The following is a 25,587-nucleotide window of genomic DNA, read 5'->3' as shown; positions in this document are numbered from 1 at the left end:
CTCCCACAGCTCTGCAGACCACCTTGAAGGGCTGATACACTGCAATCTCAGCCCACGCTCCAGGGGAGGAACTGCACAGAGCAGACTGCCGTTCTGCTGTCTCAGCACCATCTCCAAATACAAGCACGTACAGAAAACACTTTGAAGAGCAGCTCCTGCCTTCCCTGCTTTTAGAGTTGCTGTTGCACGTGTTGGTTGTGGGAGCTTGGGCTGCCTGTCACTGCACTCATGGGCCAAGCCATAAAGGACTTGTTTGCTGTGAGATCCCAGAGAGAGCTGCGATCCGGGCAAGACGACCTGTAAAGGGCAGGGATTTCAATAGACTTGAGACTTGACCCGGTGCTGAACTGCCCTCCCAGGAACAAGAGAAACAGCTCTGAAACCTGGTACACAAACAACCTTCCAGGGCAGGGAGGAACAGAAGAGATCACTTGTCAGAAAGGCTCTTCATTCACCATGGGGCAGATCGTATGACGGGGGAGAGAATCAGCCCATTATTGGCTTCAAAAACAAAGAAAAGTCAAAGAGACATTAGAGACTATCTCACAGTAAAATCCAATTTCACATGCCAACTGCCCAGAAGAGCCAGTTTACCAGTAGCTGAGACAAACTATGAACATAGAGCACTGCCTGCTGCGATGCTTGCTGGGTCAGAGCAATGCCAAAATAAGCCAACCCTTCCTGAGCACCACTCCATGCCTTGGATTTATGGATCTGTGGGACACAGATTAGAGGCTACCACCTCTCAGCTGCCTTGTGAACCCTGACCTGAAGGCCACAAAAGAAGTTGAGAGGCTTTTCTGTGGGCCCCTCCCTTAAGCCTTGCTGTGAAACTCAGACTCTGGACTTGGAGTAAACTTGCAAGAGCTGCTGGGATTTCTCTCCAGTGCATGCTCTTGTAGACTAAGAGCTTTCATGGGTCAGCAAAGGCACTTTAGGTACTAAAGCATACAGTATCAGAGGTACTATAAGATGAGAGTCAATCCTGGAGTTCAGGCCAGCAGAGACTTTTTATTCTGTGCCTGTCTCTAGATCTAAATTACCTTGAGGTCCCAAATATGATGAAAAACCCTCTGTAAAGGGGGAACAGGGTGCCCTTGCCCATGTGTTTGCAGGTATGTTTTGCAGGGAGGAGCAAAGCTCTAGGAACACAGGGCTCCACGACCACCTCCTGAAGCTGTGAGGAGCCTGTGAACTTTACAACATCCTTGCAGCATACTGGGGGAAGATCTGGGGCTGATCGCACCAGGATCTTTCCAAGACTGGGCCTCCTGGTTGTGCAATAGATGAGGAAATCTCTCTTGTAGGGGTCTTCAGCAGAGCAAGAGTGACAGCATTGAAACTTCCTCCCATACACCCCATGCTTGCACCCTCTCAGAGAACAAAGCAGAAGCCAAGCCTTGAGACACAGCCGCATTAATCCACAAACTTTGGCCTGTAAAGCACAAGGGAGGTGAGGAGAAAGTCCAGGAATTAATCAACATTTAAATAAACATTAATAATAATATAAATGGCAAAAAATGCAGGTATCACTTGTTCTAGGCTTCTGGTCTCTAAGGGAAACTTCTTGGTGTCCATAGCAACATGCCACAAAGCCCCCAGGCTGACAGGATTGATGGGAGAAAGGGAAGCAGGAAAAAGTTTAGGATAGAAGAGGTGCTTACAACTCTATTACACAGCTGGCAGAGATTAAATAAATACAGTTGCTCCTGATTTGCATCCATCGAGGAGGGTCAGGACCTTGCTTAGGGCACCATCACCCTTCTGCCTCCTAGCTTTGTTCAGCATTAAGCAGAAAGCGCCTTGATTTGCGATTAACCTCAGGCCCATGCTGGATTTTTTCCCTGGGAACATTAATGCATTGTTTTGCTGGGGCTCTGCTTGTTTTCGAGCAACCAGCTGCCCACCTCGTGCAGGAAGTATTACACATCACAACACCCCTGAGCAGAGGGGCAGCTGATCAGGGCAAAGCTCATTACCCCCAAAATAATCCAGTAATAATGTAAGTAGCATTAGTGGCCTTGCAAGCTGAGATACAGCAGTCAGAGTGAAGGGGTGGGAGCTGCCCAAGGAATGCCTTAATCTCACCCCACTTTGCCCCTGCTCTTGCTTATCTAGCAAGAAATTAATCTGGCTTTGCATAGTGATTAATGCATTTTTGCTCTCAAATGTAAGCACACAAAAGGCTACCCTAGGCTGGACTCTTCTGGGGCCACCTCCACGTGCCGGTTGGTGTTGTGGTGGGTTTGATCCACAGAGCGCATCACAGCAGCTCCATCCCAAGAAGCTGCTGCAGCCCAGGCCAGGCAGCAAGCTGCTGCGTGGGCACACGACAGATTTCCCACTGATCTGGATTAAGATGGCAGCTCCGGTCACAGATTGGTGCCCGGTGTGATCCTCAAGACAGGCAGCAATAGCCATATGCAAGCAAGAGAGCTCACAGCCTGAGCAGTTTGGATGGGGGCAAGATGAAGCCTCCAAAGAGCAGCCAAAGCTGTAGAGAGGAGCTCAGTCCACAGCAAGGGCAGAGGGAGAGCGTGCAAGTACTAGGCCATCACCAGCCCAGGAAGGAGGTGCGAGGTGCTTTGAGACACCCAGCTGCTGGCTACCTCTGGGTTCCTGCGCTGCATTACTGGGAGACCTCCTCCTTCCTTCCCAAAGCATCACCTTCCATCTCAAGAGGGTCAGTTTTGTTCGTCTTCCCGTCCTGCCTTCCCATCCTGGATGGCAGCATGCTGCATACACTGCAGCACGGTGCCTGGCCCTCTGCCAAAGGGCAGCAGGATGGGGAGATGAACACCTACCTTGTGAAACAGCAGCTCAAAGATGATGCAAATCCAGCCTGGAGGCCGAACGCAGGAGGGAATGGGCTGGCCCCAAGCTGCTGTCCATGGGCAGGGTGCAGCCAATCACACAGTGCTGCCACCAGCACCGTGACCTCAGCTCAGAGGGGACTCCAAGCATTGGGGACAGACCTGCCAGCCCTGCCAACCACCCCAAAGCCCAGGCACTGCTCATTTTTAAACTGCACCAGGCAGAGGAGAAGAGCTGCAGTAGGAGCTGTTGCCCATGGGGGAAGGAGAAGGGACAGCACCTGCAGCAGCTCACGTGGGGCTGAATAGCTGGCCTGCAGCAAGCACAGCAGAGCACAGGCTGCTGGGGAGCTGCTCAGCCCTACTCCGCTCCCTACCCACACCCCCGAGCCACCTACCCTACTCAGGGCAAGCCAGGATCAATTTTACAGGAGCTGCAAACAACAGGAAACCAAGGAGCATTTCTAACATCCACTTGTTATCCCAGGACCAGGATAAGGCCCTATCCTCCTGGTTTTCTTCTACTCACCCCCACTCCCTCTTTTAACCCATTAGCCCTCCAGGAAGGCCCATTAGGTAGAAACTGCTGCAGGTGAGTTTTGCATCATTAGGTATAGGTAATTTGCATCACTAGCAATAGGTAATTGCAAGCTCCCACCCAGCTTGGAGATCCTGCCTTGACGTGATGTTTGCTATCAGCGTGTTTATGAAACAGCACCTCCACAGGGGATGGGGAGGCCTGATTTAATTAATTACCAGTAATTAATATTTGCACAATACTTGGAGAACCACAGGTGAAGGGCGCTGTGGAAAAGCCGAGCATTCACCCTTCGCTCAACAGCACGAGGCGGTGCCGCCGTGGGAAGCTGAGGCGGACGCGTGCCAGCGCCGTGGGAGGGGGGCGGCAGCGGCCCCGAGCAGGGAGCCTTTCCCGGAGAGGCGGTCAGGGGCACGGCGCAGCGAGGAAGGGGCTGGGAGCAGCAGGACGAGCCGGGAGCCCCGGGGGGCCGGGGCGGCTCAGGAAGAGGAAGCACGACCCAGCGCTGGCGGAGGCGTCGAGGCCGAGGGACGGCGATGACTGGCCAGAAAGGAATTTCGCTGGAAGCGCATTATGTTGAGGGAGAGGCTGAGGTGAAGCGCCGGGGTCGGGACGTGCTGTGCCGGAGCGGGGGCAAACAGCGCGGGAGAAATCCCTGCTCGGAGAGGCAGCGGCGGCCCTCCGGGACCCCGGGAGCCTGCATCCCAAATCCCCCCGCATCGCATCGCCTCTCCGCAACTCCCGGAGAGCAGAGCCTGGGGTGGCAGCGGATGGGCTCGCGGGGCAGCTCCGAGCCCCTCCGGAGGATTTCCCCTCCGGGCCGGGCGCCTGGCTGCGCCCCGAGGGCGGCAGGGCAGGAAGGGTGGGAGCTCCCACGCGGATCCAGCCCGGCACCGCGACCTGGGCGTCTCAGCAGCAGTTGGCCTGGGGAGTCCTTCCCGCCATCCCGCAGCGCGAAGCGGCGAGGGCAGGAGGAGCTGGGCTGCGGCCATAAAAACGCTTGGGAGAGGAAGGGAAAGGACGGGCTCGGAGCCAAACAGAGATGCCCTTTCCCAAAGGCGCTTCGCATCTAGTCCAGCCGTCCCAGGCTGAGAAAGTGGACGACAAAACCACGCCAAAGGATGCTCCTGGCCCGATGCACCGGCCCCGCGTTGCTGGTATCACACGCAGACTGGCCTCGGGAAGAGGAGCGCTTCCTCCGGCCTCCCGGCTGGTCGCGGCGCGCAGCCGGGACGGGGCGATCCCGCTGCGCCCCAGCATCACCTTCAAGCAGACGGGAGGGCTCGCAGCAGCGGGTTAGCACCAGTCCCGGCCACGCAGGACCCCCGCGAGCGCAGCTCAGGCCGGAGGTGCGCGCGTGACGCTGTGCACCAGCACAGCCCCAGCCCACGCCGCTCGGCCTCGGCACGGCTCCCGGGCCGCGCAGGGCCCTGCGCTGAGCTATGCTGGGCGCCCAAAGCCGGTGCTGGGCAGGGGAGGAAGCAGGACAGCAGTCAGGGTCCTTGGCCTAGGCTGCTGGCCATGAATTTGTGGTGGCATTTTTGTGGCCATCCTGGTTTTCAGGTAGCTGGCCAGTGTTTTCCACTTAGTTCAAAGAGGCATTTGGACCAAAAGAATATTATATATTTACCTTTTTTTTACCTCTTAATTTTTTCTTTGGATCTTTCTTCTAAGTAAAATCCAGAAATGTTTCATGGTTCAGTACCAATATTCAGGTTTTTAAACAAACTCCTACACATAGAAGTTTTCATTCTAGTTTTTCATCTGAAAAGCCCATTTGCAAAAATCAGTAAGTCTCTTTTTCGAAACTGGAACCAATTACAAATTTTTCAAAATCTTGCAGCTAAGATCAAGGGACTCTTAACTGCCCTGATCAGCAGCGTACATTGCTAAGGGGTTGGAAGGTGGCTCGCCAGCCCCCCTTGCAGATAGCCTCGTGATGGGGTCACGCCAGGCTCCCCTCTCTTTGCACCCCGCAGGAGGAAGGAGTCTGGGGCAAGACTCCCTCCCGGAGCCTCATGGCACAGAGCATCATGCAGGCAGGATTACGAACTCCCAGCAAGTCCACGCTGGCTTCTTCTCTCCCTGCTTCCAGGCAGAACCATCTGTGGCTTACAGCTAAAAATCCTCTACTGTGTCACCACTCCTAATCTAGCCCTGGGCATCCCTAATTAGATCATGACCAATTATTGCTTCCACCTGCCTCCCGCTGTCCCCTTGTCCCCCACTGCTGTCACTCCTGCACCATGTCACCTCCCTCGGCGTGACGAAGGACATAAACAAGGCGTGGGTGCCAGTGAGGAAGGCAGCCAGCGGAGCTGAAGTGGCAGATGCCTGCTCAGGCGAGGGCACCTCGCTGCCAGCAGCAGGACAGGGCTGGAACAGGCAGCCGCAGCTCCGCACAGCGCCGGGCCGGCGCCGGCGTTTGCAAAGCGGGAGGGAGTCCTCTCTAGCGGGGTATCACAGGGAGGACCTGAACGAGCATGGCTGGATATCAAGGAGGATAACGCCAGCGAGATCCTTCCCGCTAAGCTCTGTGCGTGTCCTCTCCTTGCAGGGGTAGGTCGAGGATGCGCAGCCTTGCTAACGCCAGCCCCTGCGCCCCACGCAGCGCTGCACCATGAGACGCTCCCGTCTCTCAGCACCCTCCGCCAGCACCGTGGCCTCCCCTCTCCTTCCCCAAGGCTCTGCCGAGTGTCACCACCCAGCCCGTCAGCGCCTCCTCCCATCCGCTCCCTCGGGAGCACTGGCAGCTGGGCTGAGGCACTGCAACAGGCACCTAATGAGCTCAAACGCTCGCTCCGGCCTTGCTCCAGCCCCGACCCTGGGGCTCGCTGCAGACTCGAACCCAGGGACGCAGAGCCCAAAGGCGCCTATGCTGCCTGGGCAGGTGGGAGAAGAGAAGGAAGGAGGTCGGATGTTTTTGCACAGCCCGGAGAGCCAGCAGCACCTTGCTTCTCACTGGGTGAGCAACGACACCCGCACGGAGGGGCCCAAAGGGCAGGACCGGGCTCTGCTCCCAGCAGAGCAGAGGCTGCGCTAGCAAGAGAGGCAGCCAGCACAGGGGCAATTTCTTCACTGAGCTTATGTCAAGTTGTAGCAGGGAGGTGGGTAGGAGGCAGCAAACTGTCAAGTGGACTCAAATTGCGGGAGCAGCAGTGGCTGGACAGCGATGTGGGAAGGTTCCTGCGCGGTGCCAAAGCCTCATGCTAACAAGCAGAACATGCCAGGATCACGTGCTGGGGTGGGAGCTGGCCCGCGGAAAGGAAACATTGCTCCTAGGCTAAAAGGAGAGGGGGGAAGGTCAAAAAACACAGCGAGGGAAAGAAAAAGAGGGAAAGAGAGAAGCAAAAAGAGGAGAAAAAAGAAGGAAGATGGAAGGAAAAGGGTGCAATGAACAGCGAGGGCTCGCGCCTGTGCAGCAGAGTTCGCTTCTGGCTGGGTTCATGGAAATTATTCTCTAAATGCACGGGCTGAGGCAGCCGGCGATTGTCTCCCTGCACGGAGTAACCCGGCTACCTGGCAGCCGCCGTGCGGAGACGGGCCCGCGGCTGCCTGCAGGGTGTTTACGTCCTAAGGCAGGCTGGGCAGAGCCCTAAAACGCAGGGGGAAACCTGGAGACCCCACCAGCGCCCTCAACTGAGGCTGCAACAGGTTTTGCCTCCTGCCCTGCGCAGTGAAAGCCCACAACCCCCCGGAGAAGCCCCCACCACAACCCCGCAGCCTCAGCTCGCTCCAGACCGGCCCCACTACAGGAGACGTGGGGTTTCCTGGGCTAAGGCCCCCAATATATCACTGATCTGCTTAAAGCACCAGCTGCTGGAATCATGTGATTCTAACAGATTCTCAAGAAAAAGAGGAAAAAGTTGCTCTTCTAGTTTCGCAGCTGCAGAGAAATGTGAAGAGCACAGTGCTGAGCAGCAGAACAGTAGGGAGCCTTGTTCAACGCTCACGAGCTTTGTGAGCCTGACAGCTATTCCTTGGCCTTCTCGGAGCTGACGAGCCAGGGAACACCCTGTCCAAAACCCCCAGTGACTCAGCCGTGCCGTGGGGGCTCGCAAGCTCTCAGCAGCGTCCAGGGATCATGGCTGGGCCCCAGGACCGCAGGAGCAGCCTTCATCACATGGATGCAGTAGCACCCAGATGCAACAGGTAGCACCCACCACTGATACAAGACTAATTGCTCAGGGAAGGAGGTCCTTTGGCCACCCGCAAGGCAATAGCAAGAGCACGGGCAAGGCACCCTGCAGTGGCTAAACATTTCCAGGACCCTTGGCCCACGTTTGTTTGTGTGAGCTGGCCTTGCATCTGCGGAGCTGGGCTCAGCTCCCTCCCCACCCCTCCTGGCAGCATGTGCTCCTGATAGCTAGCAAACTAAACATGCTCTCAAACCAGAAGCAGCGACCGCTCAGAGGCGCTGGGGTTTTTAACAGCATTTGCTTTCCAGTGCAGAACCACCCTTTAAAGTTTAATTGCCACTCACTAATCCCAGCTACTAAATAAATGAAGAAGCAGAAGGCTTGGTGAGCATGAGGCTGAGATGAGCCTCCCACCACCTGGCAAATGCTATGGCTCTGGGACGGTGCCTCTGGAGAGATTCTGCTAATACCTTCCCTTTCGAGGAATAAGCCCTGCCGGGAACCCTGTGCTCTGGTCTGGAGGAGAACAAGCCCTGGGGAGTGCGTGGGCACGCACACGGGCATGAGCACCGTGGGCATGGAGTAAGGGAGGAGGCTGGAGCAAGGCAGGACACCTGCGGCACAGGGCTTGGACGTGTGACGGTGAAAGACGACGCATGTTAGAAGCGACAGGAGTTTAACGTGCTAACAGTGACATGAGTGCATGGCTTCTACTGTGTGTACATGCCCTCTGTGCCAGCACTGAGTTTCTCTCATCTCCAGCAAGCACTGCCAGGATCTTTTTTCCTGGGTAATACTTATACAGCTTGTCATGGCAACATGAACTGAAATTGCTGCTGGGACGCCTGGCATTAGCACATTTATCCGCAGCCATCACAGTGCCTGTTGCAGAAGAGCTTGGGGCTCTGCAAGCCACCCCTCAGCATGCCAGCCCTGAGCTGGGTGCAAGCAGGACTCGTGCAGGAGGCCAGTGGCCTGCCACCAGCACCCCCATCCCTCCAGTGCCCGTGGTGGCCATCTGATGCCCAGACAGAGACGTTATCGGGGAGCACTGGGTTTTATGCAATGACTAATGAACGACTCCAGGCTGTTTCTCCCATTTCAAGCCTGTCCGAGAAGGGTCTGTGGGACGTTCAGCCAGGTTGCCTCAGGTTGAGTGCCCACTAGTCCCCACCTCACATGCAGTCTCTGAGCCCTACAGCAGAGATTTTCAGCAGGAAAAAGGAGAAGGGGGCAGCGTGAGAGAACGAAGGTTGACCCTCTTGCAGGAGAAGCACAGGGGCTGGCATGTGCTTCGCCTCACTGTAACACTCCTGGGCAGAGCCTGGCTGTGCACAGCACTTGGAGCTGGAGGCAAACTCCTCCAGCCGCTGCCCACCTCTGCTCCCAGCGTGGCCACTTGTGCTCGGGAGATGGGCAGAGCCGATGTCTTCCCACCACGCGCTCGCCCTCGCAGGAGGAGGGAACCGAGCAGCCTGGCTGGGAGCTGCCGTCACAGCCCACGCTCTCCTAAGAGCAGCCAGACACAGAGACGCCCCTGGGATTTCGATACCACCGTGAAAACTGTTCTCCTCAAACCATACTGTTCTCATCCTCACACGCAGTATCACACCCAGAGTGCCAGGCCCATAGGGACCCCAGGCTACATCCCAGAATAGCTGTAATACTGACTGAGTGCTGCGTGCTACAGATAGGCACACAAGTCAGAGAGGAGAAATGCAGCCCCTCTAACGGCTCATGGGAAAGAGATCCCCCAGCACCTGGTGCGCAGTATCTGCATGCAGGCTGAAAGCACTGCAGCTGCCCACGTATCTTACACGGCGTGCCCAGTCCCTCGTGCAGGCACGCTCTTTTCACCGACTGTGGGTCTGGATGTGTAGTACTCAATGGGGAAATCACAGGCTCCAGGAGCTGCAATAAAACTCGAAAGGGCACAGCTCAAATTTCACAGTAACTATTTAATTCCCCTCCATATTATCTCTGAGAATATTGTAGCAGTTCTCGGCATCTAGGGGAGAGGAAGAGAGCGGATAGACTGCGTTTTAATTAATAATGGCTGAAATGCATGACCACCCAGGGCAGGAGCCGCAGTGAGCCCCAAGCAGTGAGCTACACCGAATGGGACCCAGTAGGCACAACGGGGCACAGCGGTACCTTGGCAGTGGTGGAGTCACGTTCAGTTCTGCCCCTGCCTGGATAGTCCCCTCTGCCCCTTCTCCAAGGGGAAGCAAGGATGCTCTATACCTCCACAAGCCCATCAGCCACTTTCCATGCTCCCTTCTTCATCTCAAAATCTTTGTGGAGGACGTTAGTTAGTCACAGCCCTGAAGCTCACACCCCGCTCTGACACAAGGCTGATGAAGGAGGCCCAAAATAGCCCAGTTAAGAGGGAGACGCCCTGACCATGAAGCTGGAGAGCGGCGGCTGTCCACCAGGTCAGTCACTGCGGCAGCATCCAGAGATGGCTCTGGATGGAGGTTTGTGGAGCTGCAGGAGCACGGGCTTAGCTGGGCTCAGACCAGGACTGGCAACCAGCAGGACAGACAGCGGGCATCATGGCAGTCCCAAGCTTGCTTTCGGAGGCAAGCAGGACTGCCTCCTCCTGGTATGGGTGCCTGCGGGCCAGGCTCCCATAAGCAGCTGGGGAAGAGATGTTCCCCTGCGTTTGACTGATCCAACCAGATCCACTGCAGCAGTGTAAAGCCCCCACCAACAATTTGGCACTAGTAGTGCTGAGTGCACCTGGGAAGTGAGGTGCTTCCCCAGCACATGGACTATATGTCTCTCCAGCTCCTCACAGCTGCGGTGCAACTCATCCTGCCAGCTCTGGCTGGTTTCCCAAACCTCCTGCAAGGAGCAGCCCAGCAGGAAAGGGTCCTGGCTTGTGCCTGCCTCAGGTGCAGCAGTGAATCCCTCCTTCCTGGCAGGGAGGCGGAGGACTGGATCATGGCTGCTCTGGCCTCTCAAGCAAACCTCCAAGGCCTGGGGAGATGGCTTGGGGGGGCTGCAGCAGAGCTGGACCAGATCCCCGTTTCATTTCACCTTGTCCTCTGCCTGCCTCCAGGCAGTTTTGCCTGAGCGTGGGTGCCTGATGGCTTCGGGTGCTGGAGGCTGATTGCTTTCACTCTCAGGCAGCCATCTGATCTGCTCAGCTCTAGGCTGAGCCAGCAAATGAGCTGGGGAGCAAAACTCTTCAGGGTGGACCAGAAGAAAACAGGGAACATTAGGCCAAGCCCTGGACATGATAGTTATGTTCAGCACACCACAAGACAATTATGGAGGCAAAGGAAAACTGCAGGAGCAAGTGGGAGGAGAAACAGAACAGGCCAAGAAGGGAGAAATGCACTGGGGGCCTTATCCTAGTCCAGCAGCAGTCCAAGCAAATCATCTCTTCCCAGCTTTACTCCTGGCAGCAAAGTCCTCTAGGGAAGGGTTATTTACATGCAAGGCCATGATGGAGCAAAAGGGCTAGATTCTTACACCACGAGACACCCGATGCCAGGGCCAGAAGTCCAAGGGCCACCGCAGTACAGGAGCAGACCTAGCTGTGCAGGGGCTGCCCCACGTTGGTCCTGTCATCTAGGACGAGCAGTGGCCTCACCTGCACCTCTCAGCCCTGAGCATGGAGAGGGTTCATCAGCAAGGTTGACCTGGCACATGTCCACCCGCAGAGTCGCTGGACTTGGGCTGCCATGCAGGCGAGGCTCAGCTGCAGGGCGAGACTCCCCAGGAGGCAGAACAGCTCGTACGCGCCCTCCTCTGCCTCCCACACCTCCGCCAGTCGCTCTCGGGGCAGGACGCGAGCACCAGGAACGGGTTCAGCCAGCTCCCGCTCCTCCCCGGGGCGTTCACGCTGCTGTGGTAGCGCAGAGCTGGCAGCGGAGCTCCGGCGTGCCGGGCGGCACGGGGCTGCCGGCCGAGGTCTCCCGGCCCCTCCTCGCTCTGAGCTGCAGGGCTGCCGGGGCAGTGCAGCACGCAGCCGGCGCGGTGCAGCGCCGGGGAGCCCTGCGCCGCACGAGCAACGCGCCCATGCCCAGAGCAGGCAGCGCAGACAACTTATTGATTTGCTTTGCTCTCGAGAAAAATGGAGCACAGCGCCGTGGGGGAGAGGGAGTGTGAGGTGCATGCGTGCCAGTGAGTGAGGAGAGACCAACGCGGCTGGCACAGAGGCATTCCCAAGGGTCAGATCCAAAGCACGGGCACATCCTGGGAGCTGAGCTTGTCTCGCTCCCCTTCACCCAAGTGGGAGATGACAGAGGTGCCTGTTCCCCGCGGGGGATGCAGGCTGTCAAACGCCCCCAGGCAGATGCACGCACACACGCACACTGGCGCTGCAACTCAGGAGGCTGCTAAGATGCTGGATCCCAGCCCAGAAAGCCAGAACAGGTTTCTCTTGAGGGATTAGATCGCAATGCTGAAGGGTCAGCCGCGATTTAGGAGGTGGGATGAGGCAATAATCACCCCGCAAAGGAGGAAGGCTCTGCTTGCAGGCCTGATGAAGCCTGACCCTCCCCGGTGAAGCAAGCTACAGCCCTGGCCACCCTCATCACCGGCCACCGTGGGTCAGTTCTGCTAATCTCCCAGGGCTGCCTCACCCCAGCTGAGCACTGCTGCTTGCCAGTAAAGGCTGCAGCATCAGTAGGAATTGCTGGTTTTGGTCGGGCAGACCCTCTGTGGCAAGCCTAGGGCACGGGGCTGCACGTCCAGCACAGCCACGAAGCCCAGGGTAACATGAAGACGCAGAAGCCAGCTCAGAGCTGCTGGAGACCCCTGGTCTCACCCTCCACAGCTCAGGAGGGGCTGCCATGCTCCAGGTCTAGAGACCTCTCAGCATCTGCCAAGAAAGGACTGACCTCCTACGGTGCTGTACAAACCTCCAGCTTTACAACTATGATTTGATCAGGAATAAAGTGCAAGTTGACAAATGTGCTCCTGTCCTCTCACCACTGTGTGCCTTCATCCATTGCTTTCCAGACCCGACCTACTTCAGGAGGAATTCACTGACCACTGTGCATGGCCTCAGGACCGTACCAGGGCTGTTGCGGCTGCTCCTTCCATTGGCTTTTGATGCTGTTCCCACCAGTCTCCCCCGCCTCCCTGGCAGATGTGCAGCACTTTCCGAGATCAGCATTTTGAGCTGTGTGTTTATTTGAGGCGGGCGAGAAGGGATCCCTGCTGAGAGGCTGAAGATGGAATTTCATCTTTACATCTGTTTCAAGTTAAAAATCTTGCCCAAACCACAATAGATACAAATAAATTGTATATGATGAAGGGGTGTGGGGCAGATCATTGTGTCCTGCACAGATATACAGCAACCTCTACAGCTTGCTGGGCTTGTGGTTCCCAAGCCTTAGGCCCAGGCAGACGACTATCCCAGGAGAGGGATCAGGATGAGCACAAACCCACACATGTGGTCAGGAGACAGGTGGCTCACCTTGCTGGCTCTCTGTGGAGCCCCAGGTTCAGGAGGAACACGTGAGGCCATGTCCTCTGGAGGACCTCCAGAGACCTTCCCTCTGGGAGCTAGGTGAATGTGGACCCAATAGAGTGAAAGGAGCCCTGCTGTTGAACTGGTGGCAGGAGGGGTCCCGGGGAAGGTGAAGGGATCCTCCACAGAGACTGTCACCTCCCCAGGAGGCCCAGACTCTCCTTGTGCCTCGTGACATTTGCTTAGGAGTGGGATGAGGATGTGTGGGGTGGCCTGTGAGTGGGCCAGCCAGCTCGGCAGCACGACGCTGGCCAGAGCACATCTCTCCTCCCCCGGATTTTATTCATGAGGCATGACAAGTGGGTTTGCTACAGCCAGAGAAACAACTCACTGAGCAGCTTCAGACAACTACAAAATAGGAGTGGGGAGCCTTGGCTCAGGATTTAACTCAGCCCCAAACCCATAAGGTGCTATTTTCTGTTCTGTTCTGCTGGGCTGGACAGGTTTGGGTTGCCTTTTTGAGCTCCTAGAGTCAAGGAGTGCCAAATCTGCAGAGTGGAAGACTCTGAACTTAAGGCCCTCATCAATCAGTGAAACTGTTAACTTGTAATTTTGCTTTGGCCAAATTTCTTACTAAATAGAGTCTGTATTCAGTCCTGGGAGGGAGTCTGTGCTGCATGGGAACATAGCAGGCCTCTGGTTGAGGACTTCCTCCCCTCTGCTGTAGGTGGTCTGAGCAGATCTGTGACCACCAGCGAGACAGCTTTAGCTGGAGGGATCAGTCCCAGCCAAAAAAGAAAATGGTGAGGAAGAGACTGGGCAAAGGAATGGTCAGACTGGTGGATGGTCTCTGACATGGTGGCATCTCATGCTGGGCCTTGGAGGGGACGGTGGAGTCAGTGCCAGGGTGTCAGGGACAGGAGTTGACACAACGGAAACATTCAAGCCGGTTCTTTGCACGCACACAAATGTGCTGGAGACAGCCAGGACAGAAAGGAGCTTATTCCTGGCTGATGCATTGAGGGATTTTCTGTTTGCTGCTGTGTTCCGTATTTGTGGCTTCCCGTATGGAAATGCTTTTTCCCTTTAACCTCCACCCACAAGCCCAATGGATTTTGTTACAGTTTTCAAAACATATGGTACATACATCAAAAACATAAAGGATGCTATATTTAAAATATTACAAAGCAAGTCAGGAGCCAGCATTTTCAAACTAGGGCAGTGTCTGAGAGTGAAAAATGTGGGGATTTAGGATTTTCTATAGCAGATCAGAGAAACAGCCCTGTTAGACTAGAGAGATAGATGCAGGTTGGCAATCTGCCACCTTGCAACACACTGTTGCTCACGTAGGCTGGTACCTGCCTCTCCAAGAGGATTCACCAGTTAGCTGGCGAGTCTGCACCCTCCTATTTCAGATGAACTGTAGGGCCTCTCAGTTCGACACGTCTCCTGCCCCAGTAATTCAGTTTAGCATCTTGCCAGTACTTGGCAACGTGGTCTATATACAATGCTCTAGAAAGGCAGTCTGAAACCGTAATGCACGAAGCTCATTTCTTCGTGATTTCTTCTTTGATCTGTTGATTCCCTGATGGGCTGAATACCTCCTGTATTATTCCACTAATCGCACTATGTGTAACATCACTCATCTGGCCAACACAAGCACTATGAGAAAGATAAATTTGTGCTTTCTACAGGCACAGGTTAGAAGAGCAGAGTTTCCTTTGTGTCACTTCTCCAGACTGGAGCTTGTTCTCTCATTCTGCAGAGTAAGTGCAATGCACTGATTTGTTTTATTTTAAGCCATATTCATGCTGGCATTGTAATTCCAACTTGGGAAACTACATCATAGCCAGGGAATGAGGGGACTTGGACTTGTTATTTTTAACTTCTTTTACTCCAGGGAGGGAACTGAAATCAAATCTCTATCCAGAGACACTGTATAGATATTAATGCAATGAAAGGGGAATTTAGACTGGGGGTGACAGCTGGCAAAGTGAGCCCTAGACTCACAGAGGGGACAATCACCCCATAAATAGGATTCACCAAAGGGGTATATGTTACAAGGGCAATCTCAATACCACCGGTGAATGCTGAGAGGCAGGACATTCAAGACCAGCCACCCTGCAGCCAGTCCCATTCCAGGAGATGAATTATGGCTCAGGGCTGGCAGCTAAACAGCATCGGGAGCTACCTCAGCAGGCTCTAGATTCCAGTATCCACACTTATATCCAGGATGCTGCTTTCTAAAACAACTGGGATTTCATCAGCTGTGCTCCTGGATGGGGTGTAACACAGCCCTGGTGCTGCAGTTTTGAAGTGCGCTTGTCATGTCCCTGTGGAGCCCTGCTGAAACCATCAAACCACCTACAAGCCATTGGGCCAGAACAGACAAAACAAACACCTGCAGTCAATTAATATGGACCATCCCATGCAAAACTACACAAGCCTTCTTTCAAATAAGACACAGCAGAGCCCCAGGCCTCCAAGCCCCAACACGGTCCTTCCAGCTGGGAGCACATTACACACATGATGCTTACTGCTGTCTTAAACTACTGTAATCTCTACTTTAATTCGGTGAAAGGTAGAAAATGGAGCCTTTAACTGGTCATAAAAGTATCATATCCCCCTACACAGCTTATGTGAGACCCCTCCACATGCATATGGCAGGTAGAGAGGGAACAGAATCAGGCTCCAGGGCTGGCCAGATGGCAAGCTGCCATGCGGTATGTGTGCCAGCGAGAGCCTTATGGCCACCAAGGGTCTTTGGGCACCACAAACACTGCAGGATGGTGCAAGGCATTAGATAGTTACCCATCCCTCTGGACAATGCTAGGAAACACCATGTCAGCAGTCTCTCACTGCCTGTTTGTCCATCCCATCCATGCAGTCACTACTGTCTGGGGTTGGGGTAAAAACCTCATGAGGCACAGCATCTTTTAAAAGCTTTGAACCTGGAAGAACAGAGCCTCTTGACACTGTGAGGATGAACAAGAGACACTTCAGAGGAGACATTTCCCTGCCAGCAGCACTGCAGTCATGGTGACCAGCAGACAGATATCAGTGGTGACCAGCAATTGATGGCAACATATGAGGCTTTTTTGTAAGCCAGCACCCTCACAGGGAGGTGGGTCCACAGAGTTAATAAACTCCCTCTCTGCAATACAGGGACTAAGAAAGGAGCTCCTGCCTCCATGGGACAGAGCATGCTGGAGGGTACATGAGCCATCTCCGTCATGGAGTCAGCTTGGGTCTGTTGGACATTGGCAGCAGCAAGCCCAGCTCTCAGCTGTGCATTAGCATGCCTAGGTGCATGCTCATGCACGTGTGTACAGCCAGTCATGGCCCTAGCCTGATCTCCTAGCTCAGCCGCGGGCCGCTGATCTGGGCTCGCATCCATCTTGCTGCCCAGAGAGAGGCAAATCCCTCTCTGGGTTTTGCAAGCACTCACAGAGCTCCTGAGCAGGCTGGCGGCACACTCCAGTCTCACCCAAAGCTGTTAGCGTTTATCTTCCGCCATGTGTTGGTGTCAGTTGGCCAGAAGCAGAGCTTTTAATATTAAAGACAGCAGTTTTTGTTCTTCGTGCCATCTGTATGTTTGTGTATTTCCCTTACCACCATAATTAGCAGGCTGGGCTCCAGCCAGGCTCAGGAGGAGATTTTAGAAGATATCTTCCCAGCAATTCAAATAGCTTCATCATTTTTTTTTACAGCCCCTCTAATGCGGTCCCCATCACCAAGATCATCACAGCTCAAGCTGCCACCCAGAGCGCTTCAGTGGAGACTGTGCTCCAAACAGGCGGCAGCTCACAAACCTCTGGGCCCACACCTGGAGGAGCAGCACGGAGGGCTGAAACCTCCACATCATGAAAGGCAGCAGGAGGTTTGCCATGCTGTCCACGTACCCCCTTGTCAAGTCCTTGCTACAGGGACCCATGGTACCAGTGGATCTGGGGAGGCAGCCCTGGACTTTGCCTGCCAATCCTCCAGCCCAAATGCACCCAGTTCTCTCTTCCCTTTGTGGTATCTACCACTGCAGTTAGCTGCGGATTTTTTGCAAAGCAGAAGATGAAGTAAATCAGCATGGCCCTGACAACAAACTGAGCCCAATTCATGTCTGGAATCTCCCTGCAGCTCTGAAGGAAGCCATCAGGAATGCATCCCGCTAACCCGGGGCCAGCTGCCTTCTCTCTGCATCACGCCCCTGTGCTTCCTTCCACTCTGACCAATCAACCTGCATTAAGACTTAAAAAGTCACCCAAGCTGGCCCAAGGGTGGTAAGGACTAAACGAAGCCCAAGACGACATCAGTTTCCATCAAAACCTCATTGAATGCCTGTAGAAAGGCACAACAGACCAAGAGGAGCCGGGAGCCAGAAGTTACGTTCCCAGTCATGCCACTGTGACTGTGTCACTTGGCCTGGCACCATCAAAAGTGTCCACATGGGCTTGGCACCTGCTTCTCTCTGTTCATAAGATGAGTTTATCAGTGCTCTGTGCGCCCTGGAAAACAGGCTGCTCCAGGTGCAACTTCTCATATGGTTACTCCAGCTTCCCTAACTGCAAAATGCCAGCACAAAGACAACGACGGGGAAGGGCTGTGCATGTTCATGTTTACAAAGCACTTTTCTTTGAGCAGCTCTGCCAGAAGGAAGCAGAGATTTTCTGAGTTCTCCATATAGGACCACAGGAGAGAAGCATTGCTGTTGTTCAAACCACTCCGCCTTGGCAAACCATATTCTGGTTTAGGGCTGTCTGATAAACAGACTTGAGCTAGCACATACACAGACATCTGCCTAAAGCAAACAGCAGGACAGAAATGTACAAGCAAATCTGGCAACTTTATGTGAATTAAATCTGCATTTAATTGAGATTTATGGGTGTGGGGGGGTTGCAATTGCAATTGATTATCAAAACCAGATTATTTATGGGGGTTTACCAACTACACAGGAGATTAATGTTGTTTCCAGAATAAATCCTCAGTAAATATATTTTCCCCCAGTAATCAGCTAATAACACGTCATCCTAATTATCTCATGAAAGGGGCACAGCAGTGCTGACGAATACTGAAAGGATATATTGTCTGCAAAGCAGCACCAGAGTCACAAACCACGCTCTGCCTGCTGAACCATGGCTCAGCTGCTATCCTCCAACACCAGAATACGGCTCACAGGCGATGCTCTCCCAGGCCAGGGGACACTGCCGAGTCTCTGCTGCCAGTCTCTGTCCTCCATGTATGTCCTGCCCAGAGACTGGATGTGAGCTCCAGACCTCACTTTGCCCAGAGATTTTGGGAGGGTTGTACCCAGGGACCGGAGGCTGGCCAAGGCAGGGTCAAGTCACTGCAGTCACTTGCCTGATGAGAGATGATGATATTGAGAGGAGCAGTGGCCTGGCTCCTGGGATGGGAAAAGGAAGCTTATTCCCAAGAGCAAGAGGAAAGGCACGTGCATCCCGTGAAAGCTAATGGGGTACAGCCAGGATATTTATTTATATTCCTCCCTGCTGGCAGGTGGTGGTGGGCCAATAAATCTAAAGGGACAGCCTGTACTGCAGCAGCTCCTCTATTTTCCTCAAGTAGCACTTGCTCATTAAAAACATTTATTGAAGATTAACAGCTCCAGCGATGAGAGGCTAGAAAAGTCGTGCTATGAAATCAGCCCTACCAGTGCCTTGCCATCACACAGGAGCCCATGCCAGACGGGCAAGGATTGCCGGCAGCCCCAAGCAGTAGCTGGCCAGTGGGAGAGCAACCTCTCCCCGGCACCAGGACGTGTCCCAGGCAAGCAGAGCATGGTGTCCCCAGGGATCTCCATCTCTGCCTGGCAGGAGGGGAGTCTCGGCGGTGGGTGCTGAGGGCAGCTGGTGGAGACTGCTCGTCCCTCTGAGGGGACGGAGAGGTGCCCTGCCTTTCCCCACACCCACGGCAGGCGCAGGACCAACCATCCCAGGGATTTTCATCTTTCGGCAGAGTCGCCATGGCAACCCCAGTATACAGCTAGGGTGAACAAAGCTGAAAGGAGAGAAAAGGGGAGGGAAAAAAAAGAAAAGAAGGAAGACAAAACAGCCCAAACTCATGGAGAGAAGGCTGGAGCAAGAGGGTATGATGGGGTGGGAAACCAGGCTTCTGGAGAGGGGGAGGATGAGGAGGAAGAAGAGAACCATTTCCTCTTCTGCTGCTCACCTTGGGATGACCTTGGTAAGACGACCTGGCAGCCGCTGCCTCCAGGGGTGCCAGGGCTGTGCCAGAGGGATATCCATCTGTTGGACTCGGTCTGACCTCTCCCAGCCCAGAGTGCTCCCCTGGGATTGGGTGCTTCTCCAGCATCCTGCCATTCCCTCCACATCAGGCAAGAGGGCACTGCCCTCCAGCAGGGCTGATTCCCAGGCCAGACCAGCACCATGCCAGCACCACAGGGACGACCCTTAGCTGTGGCAGGTAGCAAAAAAGAGAGACCATGGAGGCTGCAGAGGAGTCCTTGCCATGTCCTGATGCAGCTCTCCAGAGACCCTGAATGAAAGTGATCCCATAGGTGAGGGATTGAGAGGTGTCTGGGGACAAGGAAAAGTTATTCAGCACCTTTCTTCTTACTAGTGCAGATAGGCCGGGCCAACCTTTGGATGATCATATGTCATGTTAGATGCACTAGCTCAGGGCAGGTCTCAGCCCACAACAGTTGCAACAAACCATCCACACTCCATTCCCAGTGCACCCTAATTTTGGAGTCCAGGCTCCTTTCTCAGTCCATCTAGGCTTGCTGTTTGACCTGCTGGTTCCCAATGGGGCAGGGCTGCCTGCATCCCATGAACCCCCAGAGAGAAAGTGGTTCTGGGTGGGGCACAGGGCCAGGCAGCCAAGATATCCAAACGGAACAAGCACTGCCTCAGAGCAGCACCCATGCTGCTCAAAGGGTCCAAACACCACAACCACAGGCCATCTCCACAGCTGGTTGTGGAAGCAGTTTGGATGCAGAAGAGTCAGTACATTTTGTTGCATGGTTTAGGGCTTATTTGAACCCCTAATCCAAGGCCAGTGCAGGAGGTAGAGATGTAACCACAAATATATTGACATAATCCCTTGCACTGCAAAAACACAAGCTTTTGCCATTACCAAAACACAATCAGCTCTTGCCTCTCTGTCCCACTTCATTAAAGGCAAAGAATTAAAACACACACATCAGGGTTGGGTCAAAAAAGAGCAGCTACCACCTCTCTCAGCTGGAATGGAAAATAACATCCCACTTGGCTGTTTATTCTAATGAAATGACAAATCCCAAAGGGGAAGTTCCCCCTTCTGCTGAGCTGCCCTCGTGACAGCTGATCAGCAAACAGACACAGTGAGTGGACACTTCTGGAGGAGGAAGAATGTCAGAGCAGTGGGTGTCTGTAAGAGCATCCAAGAGAGCCCTGGAAGCCCAGAGCATTGGCTCTGACAAAATTCCCAGGGAAAGCATTGATGCCTGCCAGCCGCCACCGAGTAAAACAGCTCAGCCATTTTAGCAAAGAGGGAATGAGAAGCAGCAAAAGTAATCAGTGTGGATGCTACAGAAGCAGCCAGAGATGGGCAGCAGGCACTGGAGCACCAGGAGAGCTTGTACTGGCAATGGCACATCTGCACCAGTGCTCATGTGACCCCCACCAGCCTGGCGGTGGCGCAGGCCCTTTCTCACCAAGCACGATAGCCTTAGAGGGGGCTTTAGTACCCCCCAGCCTGTCCTTGCAGGTGGGAGAGCCACAACCCCCTGGCCCCCACTCACAGGGTGACCCAGCCGCTGGGCTGCGATGCACTGAGCGGGGCAGGAATGGGGCTCAGTGCCAGGGGATGGCCGGCCTGGAGCAGCAGGGTGGACATGGCAGAGTGAGGGACAGAGGGCAAGAGGCACGTCTGAAACAATAAACTCCCTCGGATGCAATGCAGGGGTTTCAGCACAGACGTAATCCTCTTCCCTCCTCCTTCCCACACTTTGCTCTCCTTGGCTTCTGCATACGCCCAGAAACCCAACTTCAAAAGGAGCATGGAGGAGGGGGGCTGTCAGCACGAGAAGCGGCAGGCAGGCAGACAGACGTGGCTGTCTCCTGCTAAAAGCCCTCAGTGCCTTTCATCAGAGCCTGGAGCGGGGGAAGAAAACATGAACAGGCTGGGCCCAGAGGTGGGCAGCCAAGCACGGGCTTCAGGTCCTGCTGCCAGGCAGCACCATGCTCCCTGCGGCACGGGCAGCTGCAGGGCTTAACCCTCCCTCCCAGACAGGGCAAGGTGAGCCCTCCCCATCCCCACCTCCCGGGAATGTACACGTAAATAAATCCATCTGTGTACAATAAGCACCGGAGATCCTCTTAATGCTCCATGCCCTGCACATGAGCTGCAGCAAAGCACTGCCTCCCCGCGCTGCGCGGACGGCACGAGAAGAGCGGCATCCTCCCGTAACAAACCGGGCTCCCATCCCCTCCCTGCGCCAGCCACCACCCGCTGCGACGGCCTTCCCGAGCTGAGGCAGCAGTTTGTCCCCAGAGGGCCCTGCTCCTCATTAGTGACAATTAACGGGTGGTCAATGGACCCATCAGAGCCAGTGTTCTCCAGGGAACAAGTCCTCTTTCAGGGGTCGAAATCAACAGGTGCTTTGTTGTGCTTGTTTTTGGCTTAAATGAGCCAAAAACTGCCTGCCAGAGAACAGAATTATTTTCTCAATCATATGCTTTATGGCATCTAACCAACCAAGCGGGGAGAATTTTGGGACAGCCATAAATGACCCACACTGGCACAGCCAGCACATTGCCTTCTGTGGAGTAGTGAGAGATCATCAAGGAGGTCTGGGCTGCTGCCTCAAAAAGCACCCATGCTCCTGCAAAAGTTGTTTCTTCGTAGCTGATGCTGAGTTCTTGCAGTGCTGCAGGACCAGACTTTGCAGCTGGTCACATCCAACATGAGGAGCTCTAGAACCCCCAGCCAGGACAGCTGGTCACCATCCCCAAGCACAGGGCATGGGAGAACCCATGCAGCTGCACATCCTCTACCAAGGGTCTGCATGGACACCATCTGAGCAAAGAGCCCTTCTCGCAGCAGCCCAGGAGGTTAATCACGAGAAACCTCCAGGGAAGCCACCACTCTCAGCCAGGGCAGGAAGGCACTTTTCCCTTCCCCAGGCTCCATCTGGCACCTGGGGTTGGCAAAGGCAGCAGGGTAAAGACCTTGATATTACACCTCTGTATCCCAGAGGTAAAAAGCAGTGAGTTGGAGAAAAGCTGTGGGAACCAGCGCACAGTCCAATAGCCTCCTTCCATGAGCGAGGCCAGTGCAAGGACCCAAGAGAACGCACACTCACTGGCATCCCCACTCCTCAGTGCAGAGCTGAGCAGGCCTAGCCCATTTCCAGGCCAGCCTTTGCTTCTTTGCTTTCCCAATTATTTGCCTAACTGATGAGAAAGATGAAAAAACAAAAACAAACAAAAAAAAGAGTGCAAGAGGGAGAGCACGTCACTTCCTTGCAAGAGAGCAGGGGGTGATGGCCTGGATGTGAGAGGCTGGCGAGTTTGACAGAGGAGGCTTGTTTGTGGAGTCTTCACTGCACTTCAAGCAGGGAGAAAGCCAAGGAATGCTTCCCAACAGCCGGCACCAAACGTGGCTCCGCCAGCCTGGCTTCAAAGACTTAATTACTAGCAGCACAAGCACAGCAGGGGAGGGTGGTGGTGGCAGAGAGGTCTGGGGAGGACACAAGGCAGAAAAATGCTGAAGGCTTCTGCTGTAGTATGAGATCTGTTGTGCTCAGGCCTTTCCCCCCCAGGAAGGGGAACTCCTGTCATCTCTCCAGCCACCCTTGCTCCAACAGCAGAGATTCATTTGACCTCGTGCTCTGCCTGCCAGGGGTTGAGCTTGTGGTACTTCACCCGAGGCCATAACACCACAGGCTCCACTGAAACCGCACCATGCTCTAACTCAGGGGCATTTGAGACTGCCAGCACCCTGAAGGCTGGGCCAATCCTGTATGCAGGCCCGCAACTCAGCTGAGGTCCAAGCAGGTGGTGACAAGCAACAGTATGTTTTGGACCTCTACTAGTTTTCCAGGGGAAGGAGAGGAAGGTTCTGGCAGATCTGAGCTAAGAGCTCTGAATGCCCAGTGGCTCTACTGCGCAAGCCAAAGCAATTAGCATTTCTTGGAGATGCTCCGTATAATCTTCCCTGAGTGATGGGGGAGGACTGCCACAAGTGCTAGGAGGGCCCAGGCTACACAGCAGCACTGGAACCACTTCCTGGCACTGGGGATGTGGTGCTGACAGTGACGCAAGGCCCAGTTGAACCTCTCCTGCTGAACGGAACCTCCTGCCAAGGGCCCTGGGACCACTGTGCCAGCTCAGCGCTCAAAAACTGGGCCTTTGCAGGAGCCACCATAGCTCTGCCATGGTCCCAGGTCAACCAAACCCTGCCTTTGGATGCCACAAGCTGTCAGATCATAGAAACTCAGAAGACAGTGCAGAGACCTAGCTCTTAGCATGCCTCTTTCTCATCAAATCACTTCAGCTCAGCCCAGGTGTGAAGGGCCAGGACCAGCTTTATCTGTCAGGTCTCTGGCTAGCCTGATGACTCAAGGCAGGGAAGAAGCACAGATCAACCTGGAGATGTTCAGGGAATCATGCAAAAGCAGCAGCAGAAGCAATCCCAGACCAGCTATCTAAAGTCAGGGATTACTTTTAATGGTTACTTGTAGAATGAAGTGAGTGTGTGCCACAGAGACAGCTGAGCTGATGCTGACCCCATCCATCTCACAAGCACGTGCAAGGAGCATATCTCACATCCAGGCTTTTTATAGGGTTTCCAGTTCCCGCTGGGCACACAGCGCAGCGGCACAGTATGACCACACCACTCCCTGCCCCCAGTAATCACTCACATGCCGTTCACTGAAGTCTTTCCATTCCCTCTCTGGCTGTGTTTCCTCTTCTCTCCTTATTAGGGATCCACCTACCCATCCATCTTCTCATTCTCTCCTGATCTGTGGCTATTTTTAAAATGCCATAAAAGCTTTCAACTGGTAGCATCCTCAGGATGCAAGGGATTTTATATGTAACCCATCATGAGCCATCATCACCACATCACTCACCGTGGAGGCAGTGACTTAAAAAAAGCAGGGGAGAGAAGAAATTCCCCATTCCCCACACATGCTGCCTCGCTGGTCCAGGAAGTGCCCTACGCTGCCTCCAGCGAGGTGCTGGTACCTCCACTTGTCCATGACCCCCCTCCCACCAGGGAGGAGAATCAGAACTAATCCATACCCCTCCAAGAGGAGGCAGCAGCACAAGTTCCCTGAAGCAGGCTATATGAAGAGATGAAGAGAACTTTTTTCACTTAGTAGAGGTCTGTGAGCTGGGGAATCACCTGGCTTTGTTCCTTTAGTGCCCGCTGTCTGCGGCTAGATGAAAGGAGGCTTCTTCTCTAAGATGGCTGTGTTTCTCTGCTTATCCCCATGCACACATAAGCTAGAAAGCTGCCTGTAGTGCTTAGTTCCAATGCGGGAGATGAAGTGGTATGAGATATTTGGGAAGTAGCAGATATTTTGTTGTCGTAGTAAGCAAAACTCTCTCCTGAAGGCATCGGACAGCCCCAAGATCTGAATTTCCCTGGAGACAGCCTGGAGGAATAGGGAGCACCAAGGGTTTTTGACAAACCCTAACAGCTACAGCCCAGCATAGAAGCATGGAATGAAGGAGCATTCAGGGACCAGGGAGGTGCCAGGGAAACTACTTCTCTCTCCCTGAGCTGATTATTCCCTATAGAAAAGCCATCTTCCCCATCCTTCTCAAGGGAAGACCTGACATGCATGCCAAAGAAACCTCAATGCCTCTGTGGTCTAGACCCTGCCATACCACCTGCGCCCAGGTGCTGCCTGGTACAAGCCAAAAGCAGACTGCTCAACCTTCGCTGCAGGCTAGAGGCTCCCTGTTGCAAGCTGCGTGGCTGCCTCTGCCAGCGAGGTGCACGCACGCCAGCCTAGCTGCAAGATGCTGGCCTCAGCTGTTGCTAGATGGGATTACGCTGTGCATAACCTGAGAGGTGTCCCACAGCGCGCTAATGCGATGACATGCTCTGTGTCACAGGCGGGACCTGCAGGAGCCCTTTTCCATCAGCTCAAACGGCCAAGTGTTGGGTGTGTCTAAGGAATGCGGCGCATTGCCCAGTGCCCAGACTCCGTCACATCGCTCTCAGACGATACTTGGGAGACGCGGCTATTTATAGAACATAAGCCGTTAAAAGGAACTCATCTTACCTTGCCCCACATTCTTCATCCTCTGAGGACACCGAGATGATGCAGACAGTGCCAAGGCAGACAGGAGAGCAGTGAGGTGAGGAGGGTCACCCCCTGTCCCTCCAGCCCCATGGAACAGGACTGCACAGGGCAGAGCTGTCTAAAGCAGAGAGGGAGGAGTTTGCAGGGACTAGCGCTTTGCTGTGATCTGTGCAGAGACGAGAGAGGCTGTGCGAGCGCAGGCAAGATCCCCGGGAAGCCTGCACTCTATCACACTCTGAGGACTGCTGTGATACAAGCAGAGAGAGGGAAAACCTGGAGCAGAGCAGCCTGCTCAGATAGCAGGAGAAGCTGACATCAAGCTGCACAGCACGCCTCCGAGCGCTGCCTGGCCCCAGTGCCCGTGGCATGGAGCAGCCATTCGTGCGGCATGGGCTGTG

The 25,587-nt window shown here is 54.5% G+C and overlaps 1 protein-coding gene across 10 annotated transcripts in view; it reads right to left on the bottom strand.

Moving 5' to 3' along the window:
- Positions 1-25,587, bottom strand: part of ABLIM3 (actin binding LIM protein family member 3) — a 63,812-nt gene that overhangs the window by 29,199 nt on the left and 9,026 nt on the right. For 4 of the 10 annotated variants that reach the window (XR_009959916.1, XR_009959918.1, XR_009959913.1 and 1 more), the window contains exon 1: positions 25,169-25,370. The exons of 2 other annotated variants lie outside the window; for them this stretch is intronic. Coding sequence is in view for 3 of the 8 variants with exons in the window: in XM_062587612.1 (XP_062443596.1) it covers positions 25,169-25,187 (19 nt within the window). In the remaining 5 variants the exon portion in view is untranslated. Of the gene's footprint in view, positions 1-25,168; positions 25,375-25,587 lie in introns of those variants that run through there. 4 more of the 10 variants (XR_009959919.1, XR_009959917.1, XM_062587610.1 and 1 more) reach the window with 4 other exon arrangements.

Source organism: Rhea pennata, chromosome 14 (assembly GCF_028389875.1).
Source record: "Rhea pennata isolate bPtePen1 chromosome 14, bPtePen1.pri, whole genome shotgun sequence".
Lineage (NCBI taxonomy): Eukaryota > Metazoa > Chordata > Aves > Rheiformes > Rheidae > Rhea > Rhea pennata.
This window is presented reverse-complemented; position numbering and strand designations above follow the sequence as displayed.